Source organism: Rhinatrema bivittatum, chromosome 8 (genome assembly GCF_901001135.1).
Source record: "Rhinatrema bivittatum chromosome 8, aRhiBiv1.1, whole genome shotgun sequence".
Taxonomy (NCBI): domain Eukaryota; kingdom Metazoa; phylum Chordata; class Amphibia; order Gymnophiona; family Rhinatrematidae; genus Rhinatrema; species Rhinatrema bivittatum.
The window spans coordinates 105,183,519-105,210,280 of record NC_042622.1 but is presented as its reverse complement, the minus strand read 5'-3'; the positions used below and the strand labels follow the sequence as shown (position 1 = coordinate 105,210,280).

The 26,762-nt window shown below is 45.3% G+C and overlaps 1 protein-coding gene across 8 annotated transcripts in view; it reads left to right on the top strand.

Moving 5' to 3' along the window:
- The window catches only part of RALGPS1 (Ral GEF with PH domain and SH3 binding motif 1), a 965,034-nt gene that overhangs the window by 196,362 nt on the left and 741,910 nt on the right, over positions 1-26,762 (top strand). For all 8 annotated transcript variants that reach the window (XM_029614240.1, XM_029614239.1, XM_029614238.1 and 5 more), the window contains one exon: positions 23,067-23,174. In XM_029614240.1, coding sequence (XP_029470100.1) covers positions 23,067-23,174 — 108 coding nt within the window. The remainder of the gene's footprint in view (positions 1-23,066; positions 23,175-26,762) is intronic.

The following is a 26,762-nucleotide window of genomic DNA, read 5'->3' as shown; positions in this document are numbered from 1 at the left end:
TGATAATTGACTAAAATTAGCTGGTTATCTTTGCCATTCGGTGGCTATTTGAAAATTCACCCCATTAATATTATAATGTAAGATTTTTTATAGTTTGCCATACGTTTTTCAGTCAAACATAAGAATTGTCCTCTGGCTCTGATTTGTCTGTATTGACTCTGATGTCACAAATGATAGCACATACACTGCATGAACCAATCAGATCTCATTCCATAAAAGGTTTTTTGAAGCATTGTTTCATACAGGGCTGTTCCCTGGATTCAGGGGAATTGTAGAGGCGCATTTTAAAGAAATGGCAAGACTTACCATTAAAAGTTTTAATTGATATTGGGTGAATATGAATGTTGCTGTGAGTATGTATTTATTTACATTTCTTTCTCATCTAATTTGTAAATACTCTCTAAGCAAGTTACAAAAATATAAAACATGGTAAAATTAACAAAAAATATGCTATACATTTATATTAATTTATATTACCCAGTATTTTAATTTTTAAATATATTTCCATGGGTAAAATACTTCTTCACGTACGGAAATAGCCTCTAACAAAATTGCTGCCTGATATGCAGATAACCTTGCATGCCTATGTCATGTAGACACGAAAGAATGTCTCTGTTCAGTATCTGAACTGAGCAGAGGCATTCTTAGGAGCAGGGTTGGGGTGGGGTTTGCATTTATGTGCATACTTTGTTCTTTTCAAGAAAATTTTCTGTGCACAAATTTGCAAGTGAAATTGTGGGTAGTTTTGGTGTGATTCATTTCAAAATGAACTTGTGCACATACATAAGTGTGTTTTGGAAATTAGTGTCATTTATACACATATTTTCCAGCTTTCTTATGTGGGCTATTACTAGAAGCAGTAACCATATCAAATCAATCTATGACATCTCTAGATGATAATTAATGAAGATCTTAAGGGACAAAACCTTGTCCAAGGCTTCATAAACTGTACCCTGCACATATGCCATAGTGATCACTGGGAAACATAAGTGCTTTGCCTTAAAAGCTCAGTATGAAAAACCATAGATGATGCCCAATGTCTATAGAGCAGCCATCAAATGAAGTATGTGAACGTCTTCCTCAGAATATTTTTCAGTTCCTTGTCAGAAAAATATAAATACATGAGCAAGCGGGGTAAAATTCTAGTTCTAGATTCTAAAGAAAAGAGAGCGTACTTAACATTGAGATCCAAATTCAGAGGCATTTAGTCAAATAACTCACAAGTTATCTGGCTAAATGCTGACTTTTGAATATTTTGGGCACATATAGGCTAAACATTAGGGGCCAGATTTTAGTAGCTACGCGTGGGCGTAGATTTGTGCGTGCAACCCGGTGCGCACAAATCTACGCCCGATTTTATACCATGCGCACGCAGCCGCACGCATGTTATAAAATCCGGGGTTGGCATGCGCAAGGGGGTGCACACTTGTGGACACCGAGCCCTAGGGGATCCTTGATGGCTTTCCCTGTTCCCTCTGAGGCCGCTCTGAAATCGGAGCAGCCTCGGAGGGAACTTTCCTTCCGCCCCCCCCCCCCCGCCCTATCTAACCCCCCCCCAACCTTTGTTTACTAAGTTGTGCCTGCCTCTAGGCAGGCATAGGTTGTGCGCGCCGGTGCACGATCCTGGGCACAGCAGCAAATGGTGATAGAAAAAGGGACCTGTTTTATGGTAATAGGCAGCTTATCGCAATTTGCGCTAATACCTATGCGAAGCGCTGTTACCACATATTGCAATAACCTTTTTGCACTTTGAGATAAGTGCCAGAATTGTGGCATTTCCTACATACAACCACTGGGGGGACCATATTTACTATCAGGGCTACTGGAGGGGGGAGGTTGAGAGGGAGAGAGAGAGAGGGAGAGAGAGCCTAGCCATAATGCCCTCACACTAGAAAGGTATTTATATCTCTTTGGGAAGCCCACCTAGTAACTCGAGGTGAGGTTTAGGTATTAGTGTAGGGGTTAGGAGCCACTTTGACATCCAAAGATGAGATTTGTGCAATGTTCTCTCAACCTAGTTTGTTGTTACCCAGGTAGAGAATCCATTAAGCTAGGTTGAGAGAACATTGCACAAATCTCATCTTTGGCTGAGTTTCCTCACTCCGAAGGTCATCAAATCTTCACAAGAGAGCACTGTGCTGTTCGTACATCTCTCTGTGAATGTCAAAGTGGCCCCTAACCCCTACACTAATACCTAAACCTCACCTCTAGTTACTAGGTGGGCTTCCTATAGAGATATAAATACCTATCTAGTGTGAGGGTATTATGGCTAGTCTCTCTCTCTCTCTTTCTCTCTCTCTCTCCCTCCCTCCCACTCCCTCCCTCTCCCAGCTAGGCTGGCTCTCTGGGAACATCACAACAACTAAAACCAGCATGGGCAAAAACATTGCAATGTGCATGCTATCACATGCATTAAAGGTGCTTAATACATACAAAAACACAATTTGATAAATGACCCTTTAAGTTATCTGACTAATTCTGTTTGTGCTGTACAACTGTCCTAAAGTTAGCTGAATTAACTTATTTGTCTGTCTATGTTCAATAGTGCAGCTGCACCACTGCATATCCCTCCAAAGTTAGCCAGATAAGTTTATCCAGCTACCTTTGCAATCCAGTCAGTAACTAAATATGGACCTCATTATTTTCTTTTCTTTGCCAGCGCCATTATATCTCCCAGACCTTTTTGGTCTTCCTTCTGTAGTCTGCCAAAAGTATGATAGAATTTACATGAAACACCACAGTGGAAAGATTCTGCCTGTGACATCCCCACCCACAATGAGAAGTGGAGCCAGTAATCAAAACCTGAAATCATGCTGCCTTTCAGTAATAATAATACTCCCCCCTCCCTCTTTGAGATTTGGCACAATGCACAAAATTTCCCTGTCTCTTCCCATGTCAAAGACACTATTAAAATGAACAACAGTTATTCATATGCATTTAACTTCGCAGCTGCATTAAACTAAAACGTTCGTCTGTGCCTTGGTGTACGTTAAACTGCTCACTGCATTTTGTTTGTGTGCTTAGATGTCTCGTCTGTTTGAATGTGAATCTGTTCACAGTGGTTTCAGTGTGTGCTTATATAACTTCACGACCACACACTACGGATTGTTCTCCTGCTTAGCTTGTATAATTTTCTACAGTTTTAGGTTATGCACACATTTTCCTGATGGTTTAGGAGTGTTCACCTCCACAATAATTAATAAGTCTGTCCATAACAGTTCCTGTATCAGATGATACGAATAATCAGTTAACTCTATGCCTTCGGTCCAGATTATGTATATCTACCATAGGAATTATTTTTAGAGCTGCGATAATCTGTTTTCTGTTTTTTTTTAAACAAGAGGTTTAATCCTCCTTTGATTATGGCCTAAAAATTGTCATCTCCCCAGTGGGACTGAGTTGCAGAGCATAAACCCCCTGTTTTCTGCTCTGGTATTGTACAGGTTCTCTCAGATCACAGGCCTATAAGGGATGTCTTCACTTCATAAAAAGAAGCCAAAATGCTGTAATAATGTATTGTTAAGTCCTGTGTATTACGTTAAGAGGGAGCAATGTTTAGAAAAGGGCACAGTCCACCAAGCTCTTTGATCTGCGGATCTTGCGCCATCTCTCAAAGGGGAAGTGGATGCCTAGTTTTCCTTTCTAACGGGCCAATATAGTACAGTGCGCTCCAACGGAGCGCACTGTTAACCCGCCATTGGACGCGCATTTTCGACGCGCTAGCGTTACCCCTTATTCAGTAAGGGGCCGAAAACGCGCGGCCAACCCGCCGAACCTAATAGCGCCCGCAACATGCAAATGCATGTTGATGGCCCTATTTAGGTATTCCCGCGCGATTCAGAAAACAAAATGTGCAGCCAAACCGCACATTTTGCTTTCAGAAATTAGCGCCTTCCCAAAGGTAGGTGCTAATTTCTTCGGGCACCGGGAAAGTGCCCAGAAAAGCAGTAAAAACCCGCCGACTTAATATCATGGCGATATTAAGTCGGAGGTCCTGAAAGTTTCGAAAAGTGAAAAAAAATTTTTTTTGAAATCGGCCCGTGGCTGTTGGGTCGAAAACCGGACGCTCAATTTTGCCAGCGTCTGGTTTTCGAGCCCGTGGCTGTCAGCGGGCTCGAGAACCGACGCCGGCAAAATTGAGCGTCGGCTGTCAAACCCGCTGACAGCTGCCGCTCCGGTCCAAAAGGAGGCGCTAGGGATGCGCTAGTGTCCCTAGCGCCTCCTTTTGCCTGCTTTTACCGCCGGGCCTCATTTGAATGAGCGGGTGTTCGCCCACTCTCCCGTGGACTTTACCGTATCGGCCCATAAGTTACTAAAGGAAAAGGTACCAGCAGAAATTTACACCTGCCTTTTTCTGCAGACATTTTCCTTTCCTGCAAAAACAACATGCATAGTTTTGAAAATGCACAACTATGCATGTGGTCTCCTCCCCTGGCCTAACCCCCATCCTAGGAACGCTTCCATGAGAACAGAGGTAAAAGAAGCCCTTTTTACCTGGGTAAATGATTTTGAAAATTACTTTGTAAAATTTTGGAACTCAGTTTTGTTTTTGTTTTCTCTGGCTCGGGTTTTTCCTCTTGCTCTTTAGGGCTTCTGTCACTGTTGGAACTGGCCTCTACTGGTCAGCAGTTTTCATGAGCCTTTGTTTACAACTGTGTGAGATTCCCCCCCCCCCCCCCCCCCCCTCGATTTTCATCCCTTGCTTAGTTCAGCCATTTCAATGATAGCCATGAGAGAGCCTGCAACTGTGGGCCCTATGTCTGGTCACTGGGTGGCATTGCTGAATTATAGCTGAGACTCCCTTTGCAAAGGGACTGCAGACATCACCTCCACAACTTCTCCCTGCTGGCCTGGAGATTGGAAGAGCTGAGCTGAGACATAAAACCAAGGCCTCTATGTGGCAGCGTGAAGTACTGCCACTGAGCCAGCAGGCTGGCCCCTGGAACTGAGCTGTGGTTCGTTGCAGTAATTCCTGGTACTTTAGCCAATGATAATTTCACCCAAGGGTAGCAGTAATTAACTTTAGCTGCTACAATTGGAAACCCATATTTATTCTTTATTCTTGTGTCAGTGAATATATTGGCCTCATTTTTACACCTGGAAGCATTATAGTGAATGGTGCATGACTGGCCAAATGCCCTGATATACAGCACTGACCACATTTTGACCTCAAATACTTCTCTTGTTGTCCAACGGGCTTTGCTTATTGACTTCATTGCATGTTCCATAAAATTACAGTTTTTGCAGACTCTATTATCTTGGAATTCAATAAAAAAAAAGCATGTTTCATAAGGACTGGCATAAGTTGATATTTCCAAGATGGTACAGAATAAAAATGTGTGTTTAATAGTCTCTATGTGGAAATAAAACCACTTTTATTGCATTGTATATTATTTTAAGTAAAACTGGATTGGGCTAGGCTTGAGGGGAAAAATAGAAAATAAGTGTGTACTTTGTTCTATTGTAATTTGAGAATTTTGGTATGTAAAAAGAACAGTTTTATATTATGGGGTATTCTTTTACAGAAAAAGATGTACTTAATGTCTTTTAAGAGATACATGTGCATTTTAATCTTTTCCAAGCTTTCACTACTCACAGTTCTTGTGCCATCTGTGCCTAGTAGAGATATCTTTCTATTGAAGCATCTGAAGAAGGAATATGTATGTCCTCCATTTGTAAAGCAATTATTCTTTAAAAACTTAAAAAAAATCTACAGATAAAGTTGCCCTACAGGTTTCTGTGACTATGCCCCCTCTTTTCAGAAAGGAGGAGGGAAAAACGGGGCAGACCCCTATGGTCCTCTCCTCCACCTCTTAGCAGAGAGGAAGGAGGTGGAGCGGGAGACCAAACATCCCATACTTTCTCCTTGCAGGTGTTAGGATTAATGGGTGTGTGGGCCGTAGGCCGAGGTGAGAGATGGTATCGCCAATGGGGAGGAGCCCCTTGAGCCTCACTGTCGGGAGGCGAGGTCTCAGCTGACGTCAGACACAGTTCAAGTCTAGAGTCTTTATTAAAGAGAAAGAGTAGCACTACCCGCAGAGTGGGGGGTGCCAGAGAAAATCTCACAGACACTGAGGTACCACTGGTCAGAGGAATGGGGGATACCCAAGGAGGGGTACCTCAGGACAGATGATAATGGTCCACCAAGCGGGGTACACCGATGAAGTCCTCTGTAGAGATGGTAATGGTCCGCAGAGCGGGGTACACCGGAGAGGATCCTCAGTAGAGATGGTAATGGTCCGCAGAGCGGGGTACACCTGAGAGGATCCTCGTAGAGATGGTAATTGTCTGCAGAGTGGGGTACACCGGAGACATCCTCAGCAGAGAAGGTAATGGTCCGCAGAGCGGAGTACTCACGGCTGGAGTAGCAATGGTTCCAGGGAAGCCCCGGGGAACGGGGCAGGCAGAAGTCCAAGGTGTAAGGCCCTCCGAGGAGCGGATAGCCAGAGACAAAGGAGAGGCCCCCGAGGAGCGGGTACCCTGGATGTCTCACACCATGGAAGTAGAAGCTGGAACGAAGGGCCCTTCAGTGAGCAAAACGGAATTAGCAAGAGGGAACTCTTTGCCAAGTTGTAGGTAGGCAGGGCCAGATGGCTTAAACGTGCAGGAGGATTAACGTCATCTGGAGGGGATGCCCCCGAGATTCCCGCCATGATGTGCTTAAGACTGGCCCATGCGCGCATGTGCCTAAGTGATTCCGAAAGCAAGATGGCGGTCTGCGGCGTCCGTGCCGCCCTGGGAGGCCTGGGAGCGGTAGGCAGGCCAGCGATGGCTGGCTGAGGCTGCAAGTCTTCCCAATTGAGTCGGGGATGTGAAGAAAGAGATGAGCAATACTGGTCGCAGCCGTCTGCGACTGACGGGCATAACAGCAGGAAGGAGGGTAAGAGAGAGAGTGGCCTTCTGGTCCCCCTGATTGGCATGTCAGTGCGCTGGCAAAATAGGGATGGGTAGCCCATTGCCTTTTCATTCTGTTTATGCTTTCTTAACATCAGCTACTGTGCCCCTTGGAGTTCCATATTCAAAACGTCTGAGCACCTAGACCTTTGAAATAGAAATTTTCCAACTCTGAGTGCCTACATTTAGTTACCTTAACACACAAAGTGTCTAAATATAATGCCTTAAAAGGGGCGGAGCCTTAACCTAAGTTATTCCTGTCCCCTCTCTAATGCTAGGCATCTCAGTTTAAGACTCCTAAAGTTAAAACTAGGTACCTATTTTCAGAATAATATTTTAGGTCCCTATACTTGTTGAATATAGGTATCTGGCTTTAGCACCTAAATTAGGAGCTTCTCATGCCTTTGTAGTTTTAAATGACCTGTTTGTAAGCTAAATTTATAATATGCTGTAACCTGCTTTAAGTAAATGTCATATTCAAGAAGACAGGAAATAAATCCTAGTGATAAAGAAAATATTGAGGTGTTCAGTTCTTTTTTTTTAGTAAGAACATAAGAACATAAGACTTGCCTTACTGGATCAGAGCAAAGGTCCATCAAACCCAGTATCCTGTTTCCAACAGTGGCCAATCCAGGTTACAAGTACCTGACAGGATCTCAAGGTTTTGATAGATTCCAAGCTGCTTATCCCAAGAATAAGCAGTGGATTTCTGCAACTCCACCTTAATAATGGTTAATGGACTTTTCCTCCAGGAACTTGTCCAAACCATTTTTAAATGCAGCTACACTAATAGATTTCACCACATCCTCTGGCATCAGATTCCAGAACTTAATTACACGTTGAGTAAAAAAATATTTTCTCTTATTAGTTTTAAATGTTTCACTTAGTAACTTCATTGTGTGTCCCCCAGTCTTTGTTCTTTTTGAAAGCATAAACAGCTGATTAATGTTTACTTGTTCCATTCCACTCATTATTTTATAAACCTCTGTCATATCTGCCCATATTAAAGTGAATTTTAAAAGCCTGGTGCATGCCAGCAACAGGAGATGCATGTGCATAGATGTAGGGCTTACACGTGCCCACCGTACTTTAAAAGCCACCTACATGTATGCGTATCTCCTGCTGCGCATACATCTCACTAGGAATCAAAATGGGGCATCGTGTGGGCGGGGCATGGGCGTTCCAGGTTGTGGCGAAGAGATGTGCGTGCAAATACTTACATGCCTGGGCGTGTGCTCAGGTCTAGCGCCACATAACTTTACTTTTGCTTTGGAGGAGGTGTAAGTGTATAAAACAACAACAAAAAAAGCCTTTCCTGAGGGGATTAAAGGCTCTGGGGTAACTGGGGAGAATGCAGGCTATTAAAACAGGGGGGTTTGGAGGACCAAGTTCCACACTGGGTGAACTGGTGGACAAACTGCTGAAACTGGTCTTGGCATGGATGTACGCCGGTTATAAAATTCCTTGATTTACGTGGCTGAATTCAGTTTGCACAGTTGGGCGCACTAACTTGCAATATTAGGCGCACACATATGTGCATCCAAGGCTATTTTATAACATATGAGCGTTTGTTATAAAATCACCAGGTCCTTGGACATGCACCAATGCACACTCATTAGTATGCACCCGTGTGTCCCACTGAAAGTTACTGTCATTGGGCTCAGTGAGGATAACTTTCACACAACTGCACATGGCCCCACATATGAGTGTATATGGCCATGCAAAGATCATCTACAGTATTTTAGAATCTGCATATATCAGATACATGCAGATGATAAAATACACATATATCTACCTCCTAACTGTGAAGGGTAGTGGGCATGTGAGCCCTTGCTGCCGCTGTGTATTTGATGCAGCCTTGAGGGCAAATCCATGAGGCCTATGCCAGCAGCTGGCATATGCACCCTGTAGTGGGACAGTCTGGAGTTTTTTATTTACTAGCCACTTCTCCTGCAGGTTGAGCCCTTGGGTTCTGGCATTTGGCAGGACTTAGGCGGGTCCCTAAGGTGGTGGAGATAACTGAAGTCCAAGAGCATACCAGAGTCATGGCAGACTGCAGACTAACAGAATAAGAGACAGGCCAAGGTTGGAACAAGCAGCTAGCAAGGGTGGTCAGGTCCAGGCAAGGGACCAGATCCAGGCAGCAGGCAATCATAGTCAGGGCTAGGCAAGGTGTCAGGTCCAGGCAGTAGGCAATCATGGTTAGGTCCAAGCAAGAGGTCACAATCCGAAGAGTTAGGCCAAGTAGACGAAGACACACTGAAGATACTGGACAAAACAGAAAGGAGAAGACGAGGCTGGACAAGGCAAGGCTGGATGTCAAGGCTGGGCAAAGCAAGGCTGGATGAGGTACAGGAATGCAGGAGAACTAGGCAACACACACTGCAAGACAGAATACCCGTTGCTGAGGCGAGGCAATGCTGTGAAGCCCTTGCTTAAAAAGGCCGATTGGCCTGACGTCATTGGATGGTGCTGCTCAGCATTTCCACCATGGGGCCCTTATTATGTGTAAGGCCGCAGCCTGGCTGATCCATGGCAGTGGCTTTCTGCTGCAACGGGAAGTACTCGACAGCATGGGTCAGAGATGGGAGCGAGTGTAGCGGTTCATAGGGTCGTCCTGTGAGCCGCCATGTGTAATGTACATCCTAGGTAATGCACATAAGCACAATCACATCGTTTACATAAAACCAATAATCCTAGTCATAGACAGTACAAAAACAGAATAAAACAAACAACCATCTGCAGACTTAATGAAAAGCTTCTCTGAACAGCTATGTTTTTAGTAGGGAATTAAAGGACTTTGCTGTCTGCCACCCGCAAAGCTTCCGGAAACGAGTTCCAGATCAGTGGGGCGACTACAGAGAAGGCACATTCTCTGGAGGCACTTAGCCTGGCATGAAGTGGTAAGGGCACATTCAGGAGCCCTTGTTGTGCCGAACGAAGCTGTCGGGTCGGGCAATATAGCCATAATAGGGCATTACCCCACAGTAGGGCATCAGAAGAGATCAGGTTGAACGTAATGGTTGCTATCTTACATTTAATTCTCTCCACAATTGGGAGCCAATGGAATTCAAATAGCACCGGCATGATGTGCTCCCTTCTGTTTAAATGCTCTAAAGCAGGGGTCGGGAACCCATGGCTCGCGAGCCAGATATGGCTCTTTTGAGGGCTGCATCTGGCTCGCAGACAAGTGTCGCCATACTTCGCGGTTCCCCGCTGACCCAGCTGCTCCCCGGTCCTCCGCTGCCCGGGCTTAAAATGCTGTCAGCCCGGGCGGAACGCGGCAGAACAGCTGGAGTCAGCGGCACCGGCGTGCTCTCTTCTCCCCCCCCCCCCCCCCGCGGCCCGGAAGAGGAAGTGGAGAGCATCGGGTGCCTGCGCGGGAAGAAGAGACCACACTAGCGTGGTCTCTTCTTCCGCGCAGGCACCCGATGCTCACCACTTCCTCTTCCGGGCCGCGGGGGGGAGGAGAAGAGAGCACGCCGACTGGAGTCATCCGGGTGCCTGCGCGGGAGTCATCGGGTGTCAGCCGGGTGCCAGCGCTGGAGTCATCGGGTGCCTGCGCGGGTCTTCCCGCGCAGGCACCCGATGCTCTCCACTTCCTCTTCCGGGCCGCGGGAAGAAGAGAGCACCGGCGTGCTCTCTTCTTCCCGCGGCCCGGAAGAGGAAGTGGAGAGCATCGGGTGCCTGCGCGGGAAGACCCGCGCAGGCACGCTAGTGTCCGACGGGAAGAAGACTGCAGCGCGGCTCGGAGGAAAATGAAAATCTTCAACCGCGGCCGATGGGACTCCGCCTTCGCCTCCGCGAGGGCTGAAAATGAAGGAGGTTAGCGTTGGGAGGTGGCTGCTGCTGCCGCGAGTTCCCGGGGGGGGGGAAGGGGGAGAGAGAGAGTGAATGAATGAGCGAGCAAGCATGTGTGTTTGAGATCCTGTGTGTGTGAGTGAGAGATTGCATGTATGTGAATGATTGAGAGCCTGTATATGTGAAAGAGAGTATGTCTGTGATTGAGATCCTGCCTGTGAGAGAGAGAGCATGAATGTAAGTTTACCATTGGGAACCTGTATGTGTAAGTTTGTAATTGAAAACCTGTTTGTTTGAAAGAGTATGTGTGTATGATTGAGATCCTTTGTGTGTGAGAGAGATCATGTGTATGTATGATTAAGAGCCTGTGTGTATAAGTAAGAGAGAGATCATGTGTGTCTGTGTCTGATTGACAGCTGATTTAGGTGATGGAGCATGTGAGTATGTGATTGAGAGCCTGTGTTTAAATGAGAGAGAGAGACCATGTGTGTCTGTGTGATTGAGAGCTGATTTAGGTGAGGGAGCATGTGAGTATGTGATTGAGAGCCTGTGTTTAAATGAGAGAGAGAGACCATGTGTGTATGTGTGTGATTGAGAGCTGATTTAGGTGAGGGAGCATGTGAGTATGTGATTGAGAGCCTGTGTGTAAATGAGAGAAAGAGAGGACATGTTTGTAAGCATGTGAATGAGAGTCTGTGTGTGAGAGAAAAGACAGCATGTATTTATGTGATTGAAAGCCTGTGTGTGTGTAAGCGTGAAAAGATAGACAGCATGTGTGTAAATGTGTAATTAAGAGCCTATATAAGTGAGAGAGAAAAAACATTTGTATATGTGAGTGACTGAGAGCATGTGTGTATAGGTGTGTCATTGAGAGCCAGTGTGAGAGAGAGCGCTGGTATGTGACTGAGAGAGGAGAAAGTTCCAAGCAAACCACCCCACCTCCTGCTAATTCAGAACAATCTCAGGACACCTGGATATCAAACGTTCCCAGGTATGCAGAGCAAAAAAATTTTTGTATCCTTATTATTTTTCATTACTGGATCTTTGTGTCTGCTATTTTGAAATATTTTGTTGGTATCTGGAAATGTTTTATATGAGTTTTTAATTATTGGATATTCCACTCATCAGCTGTTTCGAAATATGTTCTTTTTGTTAGTACAGTTTTACTGCTGATGATTTTATATTTCTTGATTTGTTTTATAAGGATGGGTGATGTTTCTTTTTTCCTTTGTTACACTGCATACAGAGACTCTTGCTTGTTGCAGTTTCCAATTCAGTTTTCGTCTGCATGCTTCTTGTTATGCATTTTGGTCTCTTTATTCTATGTTAGGTGAGGGTCAGCACGTGATTCAGGTGAGGTTTTCTGCTGGCGTGTAGTTTCTGTGTAGGACTCTATAGCAGCCTGACTTGGTCCGTTTTCCTAATAGGAGATGTATTGGTGTCTTAAGGCCTGGTGTAATATTTTCAGAGACTTATTGTACTTTAAAAGTGTGATCTTACATAAAATGCACACATTTACTTGTATTTAATTTTAAACATATTGTATGGCTCTCATGGAATTACATTTTAAAATATGTGGCGTTTATGGCTCTCTCAGCCAAAAAGGTTCCTGACCCCTGCTCTAAAGTACGAGTCAGACATAATGACATACATATCGGAAGTGTAAAAGCAAAGATCTAAAGCTGTTACCTTACCTTATTATATTTCAGTCTAGTCATTTTAAACGCAGAAAATTATATTTTTTCGTCATTGCCTTTAAACTTGTTTTACAGCATGTGCACTACATTACCATGGATCCTCTTTCCATAACCGAAGCAGGCTTAAAAAATGTGTTATTTTTGTAAAAGGATTATTTTTCTTTTATCTGGCAGTGCCCTTCTGATCCATAGAACCTCCAGCTCAGTTGGAACTAAAGCTGTGAACTGGCACCATAAGCCTCCAGTTGCAACTACTTGGGGATTTTTTTCCCCCTATTAATTTATATTCCCCTCTCAACTCATTTAGTCCAATCATTGCAGGGACTCTCCTTGCTTGTCTGAGAAGCTAATGAATGTCAGGTCTGGCTAGTACTGGACGGGAGACCAGGTGCTATAGGCTGCAGAAGGCAATGAGAAAACTTTGTAGTATTCTGCCAAGAATTTGTCACAGACACCCTGGCGGAGCCGTGATCACTCAACACCCAGAAATGGGCAGAAAGAGGAGGGAAAAACAAATAAGCTACTAGTCAGGCAAAGCGTGGAAGATAGCTGCATATGAAAACAAAATTGCTTATAGTAGGTCTGTAAAAAAATAAATTTGATTTGCTCTAAACTTTAAAAGCACATGCAAGTACAGAGAAACATGTGCTCTGCTGCAGTAGTAATAGGCAGAATAATTTTATAACTGTGCGCAGTGGGGCTGGAGCCTATGCATAGACTTTAAACCAAGTCTTGTAAGAGAACTTATGTACGTTTGCTTAGAAAAAGGGACGGTGACTTTAAAATGCGCACCCATATATATGTGTATATGGGCATGCAGCCATATATGCTGAAATCTTATCTCCTGCATGCATGCATGCACGCATGTTATAAAATAGGCCTTGCACATGTATGTGTGCTCCTAATTTTAAGTATTTACACGAACAGCTGGGAATTGTCGGCATGTACGTGCACAATAATGACATTTTAGAACATGCGCGCATGAAGAAAATGACCAGTTTAACCAGTTCGTCCACCAGTTTGCTCAGTCTATATCTAGAGAATCAAGATCCCCCCCCCCCTTGTTCTTTAGCCTGCACTCCCCCCAGTTTACCCAGACCCCCAAGCACTTCATATATGGCTAAAAATAGTTTTATTCAGATTTACACCTGATCATTAGCAGAAGTAAATTTGTGAAGAAATGAACCAGACGTGTGTCGAATTCGCTTCGCTACGTATGTGCATATCCCAGAACACCATGAACCGCCCCCAATTCCACCCCTCTTTTTTTTTTTTTTAAATTAAGTGTTACATATTTGAACATCAGTACTTGTGTGTGTATGTAGCAGCTTTATAAAATTGATTGGAGATGCACATGTGTTAGATGTGCACGTATTTGTGCTTTTTGGAGCACACATGTAAGTTCTTGAGTACATTCACAAACTCACCCTATACCTATCGAGGTATAACTGCAGGTGAACTTATGTGCATACCTTTTAGAATGTTGAAGTATGTATGTAAGTGTAAACTCCGCTCCAACTCCCCTCTCCTTCCCCGCCTGGAATGTCTTTTGTCAATATGCATAAAAGTATGCATGAAACTGGGTTACATGCTAAGTGAGTGCTGCTACGCAGGGTGCATGGACGTCACAAGTAACCTGGTGTCTGTGCACCTCGAATCAGGAGAGAGCAGCAAAGGGGGGAAACTTCCCAGGAGGCAGCCAGAACTCAGACAGTGGCAGGAGGAGGAGAGCTGGGCTGCGAGGCGCAGCAACGGCCCATGCAAGCCATGCGGCTCAATATCAGCATCAACGCTCAGCACCGGAATCAGCTGCGGCTGGCGTTTCCCCTCTTCCGTGGCATGGAGCCTGATGGAGGTGGGCAAGAGCATGAGTATAAGGAGGGATGTTACTGCCCATTGGGCAGTTTTTAATTTTCAAGGGGGGGGGGGGGGGCGCCACAGGACCCAAAAAGCGGGAGCAGCCCCTTACCTTTCTGCTTCCCACAAAGCCGACACCGCAAATTCCCATCCATACTCCCATGCCTCATCTCACCCTGGCAGTTACCAGATGGAGTCAGAAGGCATTCTGTTATGATTTTATGTTGTTATTGTAAGGTGTTTCCTCTGTACATACCTTGTTGAGTTGTCGAGGCAGTTTGGGGCAGGGGAAGATTTTGTCCTGGGTGGGGGCGTGGGATTGAGGTACCAGAACTTAGGGAGCTGTCTTTTGCCTGGGCCAGATTAACCCTGGTGTGGTAACAGACCAGTCATCCCAATCAGGGCACAGAGAGTGGCAGCCTTTCTTGCACGTGGTGGGCTACCCAGTGACGCCTCTCAAACCGTGCTTGTCTATGGCGGGTCTGGTGGTTCAGAGACGGATTTCTCATCTTTTTCGCCCTCCTTCTGTCCACATTTGTCATCACAGTAATGAGTCTGATGTAGTGGCTTGGGTACTTAGGATGGTTATTGTCAATTAGTTAAATCAATAATACTGTGGCCACAATTATTCCATTCTCAGCTTTGTGCTGGTAATTATTGTGTTGTGGCTGCTTGGGTTACTGAGTTCCAGGCTACTGAAAATTACCCCACTAAACCCGCAGTAAAATGACAAACCATGTACACGGTGCAATATCAAACCCTAGTCCTTCAAGAAAAATGATTTACCAAGGCATTTATAAGCTGGTTTTCTTACTTTATGTATCCTGTGTGCATGTTTTGTCTGCTGTGACTGAGAGGTGTCATATTTATTATACTACATACACTGAGGACAAGGAGTTATGCACAGAAAATTAGCATGTAACTAGGCTGTATTCACATATATTGTATTTTATAAACCTCAAACTTGCATGCATGTTTTCAGTTTCACATGTACATTTACCAGTGCAAAAAAGGGGCATTCTCCCAGATCAAGCAGGATGGTAGTCCTCACATATGGGTGACATCATCAGATGGAGCTCTGTCACGGAACACTTTTGTCAAAGTTTCTAGAACTTTGACTGGCACACTGAGCATGCCCAGCATGCCACTAACCCTGCAGCCAGCAGGGGTCCCCCTTCAGTCTCTTTTTTTCCATGCAGCTCTTGCCTCATGGTTTAGGAGCTCTGGAGAAATTTCTCACAACTTTCCTCACGGAAATATTTGAAGTTTATCTTCTCAAAAAAAAAAAAAATCCCTCACCGAGGTCCCCCATCGCGCTCTGTTCCCTCAGATGCTCGGTAAGTGTTTTTTCCAGTACTTGTGGTTGGTTTCCGGTGGCTTACTGCTTCGGTGCCTGGTCACCGACCGCGCGCCTGCCAAATTTTAACATGGCAACTGGGTTTAGGAAGTGCCCCGAGTGTCCGAGGACCATGTCCATAACGGACCAACATGAAGTCTGTGATTTGTGCTTAGGACCCTCGCACGACAATGTTCGTCGATGCCCTAGTTGTGCACAAATGACTCCCAAAGGCTGTTGCGCTTGCCTGGACAAAATGGAGTAGTTGTTTGCTTAAAAACATACTGCTCCATCGATGCCAGTTCAAGCGCCATTGACCGTGGAGGGTCTGTCGACCTCGGAGACGATTCGCCAGGAGCACTGTGGATAGGGTGACCATCTGTCACAGACTCCATTGAGGTCATATGTGTCATCATCCTTGGTGCCGGGGAAAGACCCGACCGAGCACTGAGGGAAACATCGACACCGGCACCGATGGGCATCCCTGACTGGTGCTGGCACTGATACCGCAGTGACATTGACTTCCATCGAGCCGCCTGCAAAGAGGGCCCAGGGAGAGGAGCCCCCATACTCCTCTGGACCCGGGACTCCTAGGCGTTCCCCATCGATACCGGTGCCGGGCACTGAGCCTCCACAGGCCCCCATGGAGGCTCCGGTGATGCCTAGCCTGCCTCCTACTCCGATCGCTGTGCCACCCATGCCAGCTTCCCGGGAGGAATTGGACCGCATGGTCCAAGAGGCAGTGCTGAAAGCCTTACGAGGCTTCCAGTTGCCACCGGCACTGGCCCCCATATCGGCCCCGGAACCGGCTTCCTCGATGATGGCACCGCTCCTCGTGTGCCTTGATACACTCATTGGTGCCTTATTGACTCCTCTGCCACCAGACAAGCTGGCATCGAGTCATCCATCAAGGCCTCTCAGGTCCCGATTCCAGTACCAGGTTCCTCGGAGGAAGAAGGATCGATTCTCAGCCATGTCCCTCCATGGGAACAGTCGATGCTGGAGCCCATACCAGGGCCATTGGGGCTATCAGTACCCAAGCGCACCTCATCTGCCCTGATTCCATCGATGCCTTCCCACCCTCTCGCTTTGGCATGCTTCCTCCATCAGGAGCTCCACCGGGAGAAGGAGAAAATACCTATAATCCATGGGACAATGCATCCTCAGATGTTCATCAAGGTCATCTGAGAACTTGCTCTCAGAGCCTTCACCGCTGGAGGAAAGGCAAAGATCTCCTCCAGAAGACCTCTCCTTTGCCAGTTTTGTCAGGGAGGTGTCTGAGACTATACCTTTTACACTGGTCACGGAGGAAGATGCTCGCCATAAAATATTGGAGGTCTTACAATTTGTAGATGCTCCAAAAGAAATAATGGCAACACCGCTACATGATGTTCTTTTGGACCTCATGCACCGTCTGTGGGAACATCCAGGTATGGTACCTCCAGTCAATAAAAAGACAGATGCTACCTACCTGGTTCAACAAGCCCCAGGTTTTCAAAAGAGTCAGCTGCCCCACCACTCTGTAGTTGTGGAATCAGCTCAGAGAAAGGCTAAACGATCGTGTCCACATTCCTCTGCTTCTCTCATAAGGAACAGAAAGCATTGGATGTGTTGGGATGAAGAATTTTCCAAGGGTCCATATTGATATCACGAATTGCAGCATATCAACTATACATGACTCAATATAATAGAAATCTCTGGAAACAAGTCCAGGAGATTGCGGAGACATTACCACAGCAACAACAAGAAGCCTTGTCCTCCATCCTACAAAAAGGAATGGAAGCAGCATCCAGAGTCTTGGCAGCGGGCATCAGTGCTAGATGCTGGGCCTGGCTTAAGGACTCAGACCTATGCCCGGAAGTGCAGGACAAACTGGCAGATCTACCCTGTACCGGAGACAACCTGTTCGGGGATAAGATCCAGGATGCAGTGGCCCAGTTAAAGGACCATCATGAGACCCTGCACCAGTTGACAGCTGTCTCCCCAGATGTTCCCTCTGTAGTCTGCAGGGCCACGCATAGAAAACCCAAGAAACAATTCTTCAGGCCACGCAGATATTACCCTTTTGCATCCCGTGCATGTCCAGCTCGGGCACCTCAGAGGGGACATGCGCGCCAAACTAGAACATCTAGATCACAGCCAGCTCCACAAGCTGGCCCTGCATCTGGATTTTGACTCTTTTCCAGATAGCAGCAGCCATATTCCAGTGGGGGGTCGCCTGTGCCACTTTACAACAAATTGGCATCCAATCACCACGAACCAGTGGGTACTGTCCATCGTAACCCACGGTTACCGTCTAAATTTTTCAAAAACACCCCCGGCCTTCCCACCCATTCCATCCTGGATCTGGGATGACCACACAGGGAAACTCGAGTCAGAGCTCTCAACCCTTCTGTCGGTCAGAGCTGTGGAACCGATTCCACCGAATCAGCAGGGAAAAGGATTCTATTCCAGATATTTCCTAATTCCATAAAAGACTGGCGGCTTCCGGCCTATTCTAGACCTCCGTGCCTTGAATACATTTCTTCGAAAGGAACAGGTCAGGATGGTATCCCTGGGCACCATGATTCCTCTACTTCAACAAGGGGATTGGCTCTGCTCTCTGGACCTGCAACACGCATACGCCCATATTGCGATATCACCAACTTATTGCAAAAATCTGTGATTTGTGGTGGGCCGAAGTCACTACAAATGCAAAGTACTACCATTTGGCCTAACCTCGGTGCCTTGAGTCTTTACGAAGTGCCTGGCAGTCGTGGCTGCGCAGTTACATAGCAGAGGTGTGTACGTTTTTCCATACCTGGACGACTGGCTCATAAAAAGCCAGTTAAAACAAGGAGCCCTTGACTCTCGGTCTTACCATAAGGCTTCTAAAATCATTGGGATTTCTAATAAATTACCCCAAATCCTAATTGACACCATCTCACCTTCTCTCCTTTATAGGAGCAGATCTAGACATGACACTGTCCAGAGCATTCTTACTCAACGACCGTGCGATTACGCTGTCCAACCTTGCCAGCTTTATCCGCCATCGAAAAAGAGCCTCAGCTGGCCAGCTACTCAGGTTACTCAGCCACCTCATCAACAGCCCATGTGACCCAGTGGACTCTGAAATCCCAGTGGCAATAAGCTACTTAACCGCTGTCATCCCTGGTACACATAACCAGCCAGCTTCATCTGTCCCTTGCCTGGTGGACACACAAAGCCAACTTACAAGTGGGTCTTCCTTTCCAGCAACTGGCTCCTCAGGTGACCTTAACTTCGGATGCCTCCAACCTAGGTTGGGGAGCCCACATCCAAGGCCTTCAAACTCAAAGGACTTGGACAACAGCCGAAGCGACCCATCAAATCAACTTTTTGGAGCTTCGAGCGATGTGGTACGCCCTTTCTGTATTCCAGGACTGCCTCTCCAACAAAGTTGTCCTGATTCAAACAGACAACCAAGTTACAATGTGGTACCTGAACAAATGGGGGCACGGGCTCTTTTCTGCTTTGCCAGGAAGTGGCGCAGATTTGGGCCTGGGTGCTGTCGCATTCCATTCTTCTGCAAGCCACCTATCTAGCGGGCACTCAGAATGCACTGGCAGACCGCCCCAAAAATGGTCTCTGGATCCCTCGGTTGCAAGCAGAATCTTACACCAGTGGGGTCATCCGACCATCGACCTTTTTGCGTCCAGTCAGAACCACAAAGTGGAAAACTTCTGCTCCCTGCACAGGGACCGGCAAGCACCAGCCAGGGATTCCTTCGCCCGTCCCTGGAACAAAGACCTGCTTTATGCATATCCTCCGATTCCGCTAATAAGCAAGACTCTCGTGAAGCCACAACAGGACCGGGGCTTAATGATTCTCATAGCCCCATATTGGCCGCGCCAAATTTGGTTTCATATACTTCGCGACCTTTCTGTCCAGGACCCGATTCACCTGGGTACATCGCCCAACCTCATAACACAGAATCACGGCAAACTGCGCCACCCGAACCTCCAGACCCTGTCTCTGACAGCCTGGATGTTGAAAGGTTAATTCTTCAACCACTCAACCTTTCAAGTGACATATCTCAAGTCCTAGTAGCTTCACAGAAGCCTTCCACGCAGAAATCCTACCGCTCTAAATGGAAGAGATTTACCTTGTGGTGCACACGAAAGGGCTTGGATCCTTTTTCTTGCCCCACAACGAGTTTGTTAGATTATCTCTGGCACCTCTCAGAATCTGGCCTCCAGACATCATCTACTGAGTGCACTTCAGTGCCATCTCTGCTTACCATCAAGGAATAGGAGATGCCCCGATAACCCCTGGTGAGTCGCTTCATGAGAGGCTTATTACAACTTAAACCTCCTCCACGACCATCGGTCGTGGCATGGGACCTCAATGTGGTACTTGCACGGCTCTTGCACACTCCTTTTGAGCCTTTGCACTCCTGCGAACTCAGATACCTTACATAGAAAGTTCTTTTCCTAGTAGCCATCCCGACTGCTCGCAGGGTAAATGAGTTACAGGCCCTTGTGACCTACTCACCCTATACAAGGTTCCTCCATGACAGGTGGTTCTTCGCACTCACCCTAAATTCCTTCCTAAGGTGGTAACTGATTTCTATTTAAATCAGTCCATAGTCTTGCCCACTTTCTTTCTAAGGACTTACCCTCACCCAGGTGAGCAAGCTCTGCACACCTTGGACTGTAAGCATGCTCTTGCGTTTTACTTAGACCGCACTACAGCCCACAGGAAGTCCACCCAACTCTTTATATCTTTTGATAAGAACAAACCTGGGAATGCGGTGGGCAAGTAAACACTGTCAAACTGGTTAGCAGACTGCATTACAGTCTGCTACCAGCAAGCAGGCCTTCCACTACAGGGATGAGTGAAGGTACACTCAGTCAGAGCAATGGCAATGTCAGTAGCACACTACCGTTCAGTACCGATTGCTGACATCTGCAGGTCTGCGACAAGGAGTTCTCTCCACACCTTTGCAACTCACTACTGCCTGGACAAGGCTGGATGACAGGATTCCATCTTTGGCCAGTCCATCCTACAAAATTTGTTTCCAGTTTAGAAACCAAACTCATCCCACCTCAACCCGCTGTGAATTTCAGGCTGCCTCGTCTTTGCCAACAGCACCCCAGTTGTGCCTGATGCACATGTTCGGTGCTGCTTGGCCTCTTATGTGTGACTCAGCCTGTAGCTTGTTATTCACCCATATGTGAGGACTACCATTCTGCTTGTCCTGGGAGAAAGCAGAGTTGCTTACCTGTAACAGGTGTTCTCCCAGGACAGCAGGATGTTAGTCCTCACGAAACCTGCCCGCCACCCTGCGGAGTTGGGTTCGCTTAAGTTTCATTATTTTATTTTTCGCTCGTACTTTTGCTACAAATGAGACTGAAGGGGGACCCTGCTGGCAGCAGGGTTAGTAGCATGCTGGGCATGCTCAGTGTGCCACAAAAGATTCCGTGATAGGGCTCCATCTGATGATGTCACCCATATGTGCGGACTAACATCCTGCTGTCCTGGGAGAACACCTGTTACAGGTAATAAGCAACTCTGCTGTTTAGGAATGTTACGCATCCAGAAATATGTGGAAAAGAGCTTAACATGAATCCATTAGCCAATTTATTCTCACAATTTTACACCTGCTAATTGATTTGGGCACGTGAATTCGGACGAGTCTGTTGTCTGCTATTTTTGAGTGGGAGATCTGGGTGAATTGGGGGGAGTTCTAGGTGAAGTGCTAAATGGTCTAGGTGAACTGGCGGCAGAATTGGCAAATTGGTGATTTCAAGTACCTTCGCATATTTTAGAACATACCTGCCTCTGCATATGAATCTGGGTTTTACGTGTACATGTTAGATTTTTTTTCACATGTAAAATCTATGCATTTATGTTTATAAAATAGGTTACAAAACCAAGACTTTTAATTGCATTTCAAATATTCGCAGGTACTTTAAGAGCTGAGCTCCTCTGTATTTTATCAACTGTGCAGCAACCCGCTGCGTAGTTTATACAATTCTAGGATAAATTTCTGCATGTCCACTTACGTATGCCAATCCAGTAATGTGAATAGGTTTGAAAGTTGTCCTCCCAGGGGTAATTTTCAAAGGCACTCATGTGCATAAAACCCAGTTTTGTTCACGTAAGTGGCTCTTTGAAAATAGCCTCAGTGGGTATGCATCTAAAAATCTGACTTTGAATATACTTTTATGCTTATTCTATATAGGCATCTGGGTGGGTGGGCGGAATTGGGAGTGGGATTAGGGTTTTTGCTCACACTCACAAATTTTCAAAGTGGATTTCTGTGCATAAATCGACTTTGAAAATTCTGGCTAAACTCTGCATATAAAGGGCCTCATTTTCAAAGGGAGTTACCACGCGCGATAAATTCACAAATCGCGCTAACAGCCGTTAACGTGATTTGCGAATGCAAATTTGTAATTTGGTATTCAGGGGGCAGAGTTGGGGCAGAGCATATGTAAAGTGAGAGAGAGAGAGAGAGACAGAGAACCTTGCTATAATGTCTATGCCCTAGACAGGTATTTGTATCCCTATGAGAGACCCACCTAGTAACTCGAGGTGGGGATTAGGTAAGAATGTAGGGGGTTGGGGCCACTTTCACATTCCACGTGAGACGTACGAACAGAACAGTGGTCTCTTGTGAAGATTTGAAGGCCTTCGGAGTGAGGAAGCTCACTCCAAGATGAGATTTGGACAACGTTCTCTCCACCTAGCTTGATGGACACTCTACCTGGGCAACAACAAGCTAGGTGGAGAGAACGTTGCCCAAATCTCTTCCTGGAGTGAGTTTCCTCACTCCGGCCAGCAAATCTTCACTAGAGACCACTGTTCTTTCCGTAGGTCTCATGTTGAATGTGAAAGTGGCCCACAACCCCCTACGCTCATACCTAATCCCCACCTCGAGTTACTAGGTGGCCCTCCCATAGGGATACAAATACCTGTCTAGGGCATAGACATTATAGCAAGTCTCTCTCTCTCTCTCTCTCTCTCTCTCTCTCTCTCTCTCTCTCTCTCTCTCTCTCTCTCTCTCTCTCTCTCTCTCTCTCTCTCTCTCTCTCTCGTGCACGATGATTTGCGACTCCAGTTCCGCGTGCGGCGATGTTTCCCCACTGCATGAAAAATGCCTTATTTGCATAGGACACACCCCCTCATGTGTTACCACTGCGATATTGGAAAATGAGGCCCAAAATGTACCAGTAGATTTTTGGCCTATGTGGGTTGTTTGAAAATTACCCTTCCCATATTGACCTCACACTTATGTAAGTTTGTGTTGAGTCCGACATTGTTACTTTTTTATTTTTTGGCACAACTCAGCTTGTTAGGATTATTCTTGCTCTATTTCCTGTTTGCTATACAGCTGTTGATTTTTGCAGTATGAGCTTATGTTAAATAACTCTCATTTTATTTTTCTTTGCAAGGATCAGTGGGGTAGGATAATTTTCTTTCCTTTTATTTGTGTGCTTCTCTCTATTTCACTTTAGGGTAGTAGCAGCTCTGACTCTGTGGATGGACGGAGTGGAGACCATACCAGTAAAAGCTATGATGCCGTTGTGTTTGACGTATTGAAAGTGACTCCTGAGGAGTTTGCTGTAAGTAGAAGCATTGTTGTTGATAATGCATTGTAAGATACATAGCCTATAGTGGATATGTAGGAGCACGCTGAAGAAAAATAACTGTGCAAATGCAACCAATTTTCTGGCTAAAAATGTACTGTGAAACGAAGGGACACATGCCCCAAATAATATCATTCTAGTAATAGCAGTTAAACAAATACTTTATTTAAATTTTTTGTTTTAATTCTATTTTCTTCTTTTGCCTTTAAACTTAAATGGGCTGATAAGCTCCTGAAAAATTAGTCTAAGCAGTGCTTGTGTTGATCCAACATAATGTGTCAAAACCTGCAAAGGATCCAATTTTGTTTGGGCCCAATATGTCTGCTAGTATAATGACAAAAGGCAAAAAAAAAAAATATGAGTTAATCTTTAACTTGTCTTCAGCAAAACATTTTTAATTAATGGAGGTCTGTTACAACATATTAAACCAGATTCACTGGTAAATTTGGGACTATTGGACAGTTGTTAGTAGGACACAAGGTCTCCTTCGGCAGTGTGTTTTTGCCATGTTAAGGAAAGATAATTAAGCCAGGAAATTTAGAAATAGACCTGCTGCAGTTTAAAAAGCTTGGAAATGGTGCCTCTCTGGTTTAGAATAGATAAACACATCCATATTACAATCCACTCTAAAATTTCCACTCACTACTGTAGTTCTGGGCCAAAAAGCTTAGTCAAGTCATTATTAAAGAAAGAAAAAATAAACAAAAATCTGGTTTGGATTGAAGTTTGGGTTGGATTTTGAATTGTATCCTGTTTAAAGCTGGTCTGTTTTTATTCTTAGCAAGCACCCATCCAATGTCCTACTGTTACTACAACTGCATCCCTGTAATGCTATGTCTGGAAACCTGTGATTGAGATTTAATATATGTGGGCTTCCTGCATATTACATCATTCAGGCCAAGAGGCCTTCCTAACAGGCACCTCTCCTTTCTTTCTTAAGTTGTTTCTTTTCCATTTCCTCCATCTGGCTCTTTTTCTCCAGAAATCGTGTTTAAGTCAGCTCATACAAATTTCCGACTCCAGTCAGCTAGACTACATTGCTTCCTTTGAGAGTATATAGCATACATTTACAGCACTGTCCATATTTAGGAGGGAAACAAGACTTTGAAAGATGCTTTCTGTCTGTACTTTAGGAATTTCTTCTTCTATAACTCGTTTCAGGGTCCATCAGGGACTGCAGGTTTCCATGGTAAGATGAAACTGAGGGCTCAAGTTCCACCTAAGGGAACTTAGAGAAGGGCAAGCAGCATTACTGAGAACTCTGTTCTATCACTTGACAGAAACAGGAGTAGTTCCCAATGGACTAGAGAATGCAAGCATAGTTCCTCTTCATAAGAGTAGAAGCAGGATAGGGGCTGTCTAGTATTGGCCAGTCAGTCTGACCACAGCCTGGGGAAATCAATGGAAATGAAATAAGGACTGTGTAGTATCTAGAATCCAACAGAATACCTAATCCTATAGAGCAAGGCCATGTCAAAAATTCTGATTGTTTTCTTTGATAGGGTGCTTAAGGCATGGATAAAGGGAGCATACCAAATATGGTCTATTTAGATTTCAGTAAACCTTTTGACATGGTTCCACACAAGAACTTATAAACAAGCTGGGCAGCCCAGGGGTGGGTCATAAGGAAGTAAATTAGGAATTGATTGAGCAATACTCAGAGAGAGTGGTGGTTAATGAAGTTCACACCAAGAAGAAGTGGGTGCTCAGTGAGATGCCACATATTCTATTTACTTTTTCCATAAGCATTTTTGTATCCCCTGGGCTAGTGGCCCATCATAGGATCCCCAAGGATCACACCTCATCTAAGGTTAAGTTGGTTAAATCCTCTTCAGATGTTAATTCAATCTGAGTGTCCAGCAGTCCCTGTCGAGGGGGAGGGGGGAGGATTCTCTTCTAGGCCCTGCGTGTTGTTCAAGTCTTAACCAAGCATCAAAGTCTCTCATAAACAGCAGTAATACTGATTGCTCTATACCGCAGTAATAAGCATGCTGAAAGCTGATCTGGTTTCCAGCTTAATTTTTACAGATTTAAAGATGTAAAATTTACTACATATTTTCTTACAACTCTTGGAAGTCAATATTCAAAGCACGTTCAGAACTTATGTGGCTAAGTAGCAGATTCTGAGTACGCACTCATGTTCAGTGGCCACCGCATAGCCGTATAAGTCTCTTATACGGCTAAAAAATAAGCACATAAAAAGCAGGTGTGTAATGGGCGGATCGGGACGGAGCGAGTTAGCCATACAACTTATGCAACTAACTGCTGATATTGGGACTAAGCCAAGTAAGTTGTATGGCTAATAGGGCCATTCATCAAATCGCGTTAGGACCTTATCATGGACGTTAGGGCCCTAACGCCCGTGATAATGCCATAACGTATGTGATAAATAACGCATCTCTGCATATGCAAATTTTCAAAATATAGTCAAAAGGGAGGAGTTCGGGTAGAGTTTATGAGAATGAAGGGTATTTAATGATGCGTATGATAGCGTAATGCATGCTTTCACATGATTTAACACCGGAAATAACTACACCATTTTTCCTGGCGTTATGCTGTGTGTTATGCCCAAAATGGGATTTGCGATAAAAACTGCAAATCCCGTTTTTGGGGGGGGGGAGAGGGGAAGGGAGGACAGGGAGGGAGAGAGAGAATGCCTCTGTGGAGACATACTTATTAGTCAACTTTTTATACCACTGTAAGAGGGGCCATTCTGAACTCGGAATGAGGTTTTGGTGGTGGGCTAGGTTTTAGGGGGCAGTTTTACATGCACAGTCAGAGGTATGAACAGCACAATAGGCATCAAGTGAAAATTTGATGTGATTTGGAGTGATGAAAGGTATAAAAAGATGAGATTTATACAATGTACTCTCAACCTAGCTCGATGCACTCTCTAACTACCAGTTAACAAGCTAGGTCGAGACTACAATGTACAAATCTCATCTTTGTGTACCTTTCATCACTCCAAATCACATAACATTTTCAGTGATGTCTACTGTGCTGTTCGTACCTCTGACTGTGCATGGTAAACTTCCCCCCAAAACCTAGGCCACTACCAAAACTTCACCCCAAGTTATTAGTTGCCCCTCATATAGTGGTATAGGCTCTCTCTCTCTCTCTTTTTCTTTCTCTCCAGCAAGAGCCCAAAAAGCAGTAAAATGTGAGTTGTGGTATCTGAAAAATTACCCTAACCACACCCCTTTATTATTTCGGGTGCTATTCTTGTGAAATTTACAGCAAAATGATGAATCTAGGCCTAAGCTAGATGTGTCATAGAGCAGGCATAGCTGTGCCGCCAAATATACATTGTAACTTAGCTAACAGGGTCATTTATCATTTTGCAAGTGTGCCTCAATAGCTGAGAGAGAGAGAGAAAGAGAGCCTTTACCTCTGAATCAATATGTCACTATGTATTTATACCACTGTAAGAGGAGAAGCTTTTAACATGGGGTAGTTTGGGGGGGGGGGGGGGGGGGGGATTTACATACATAGTAGGAGGTACAAACAGGAAAGTACACATCAGTGAAGATTTTCTGTCATTTCAATTGAGGAGTTGATTTGCAT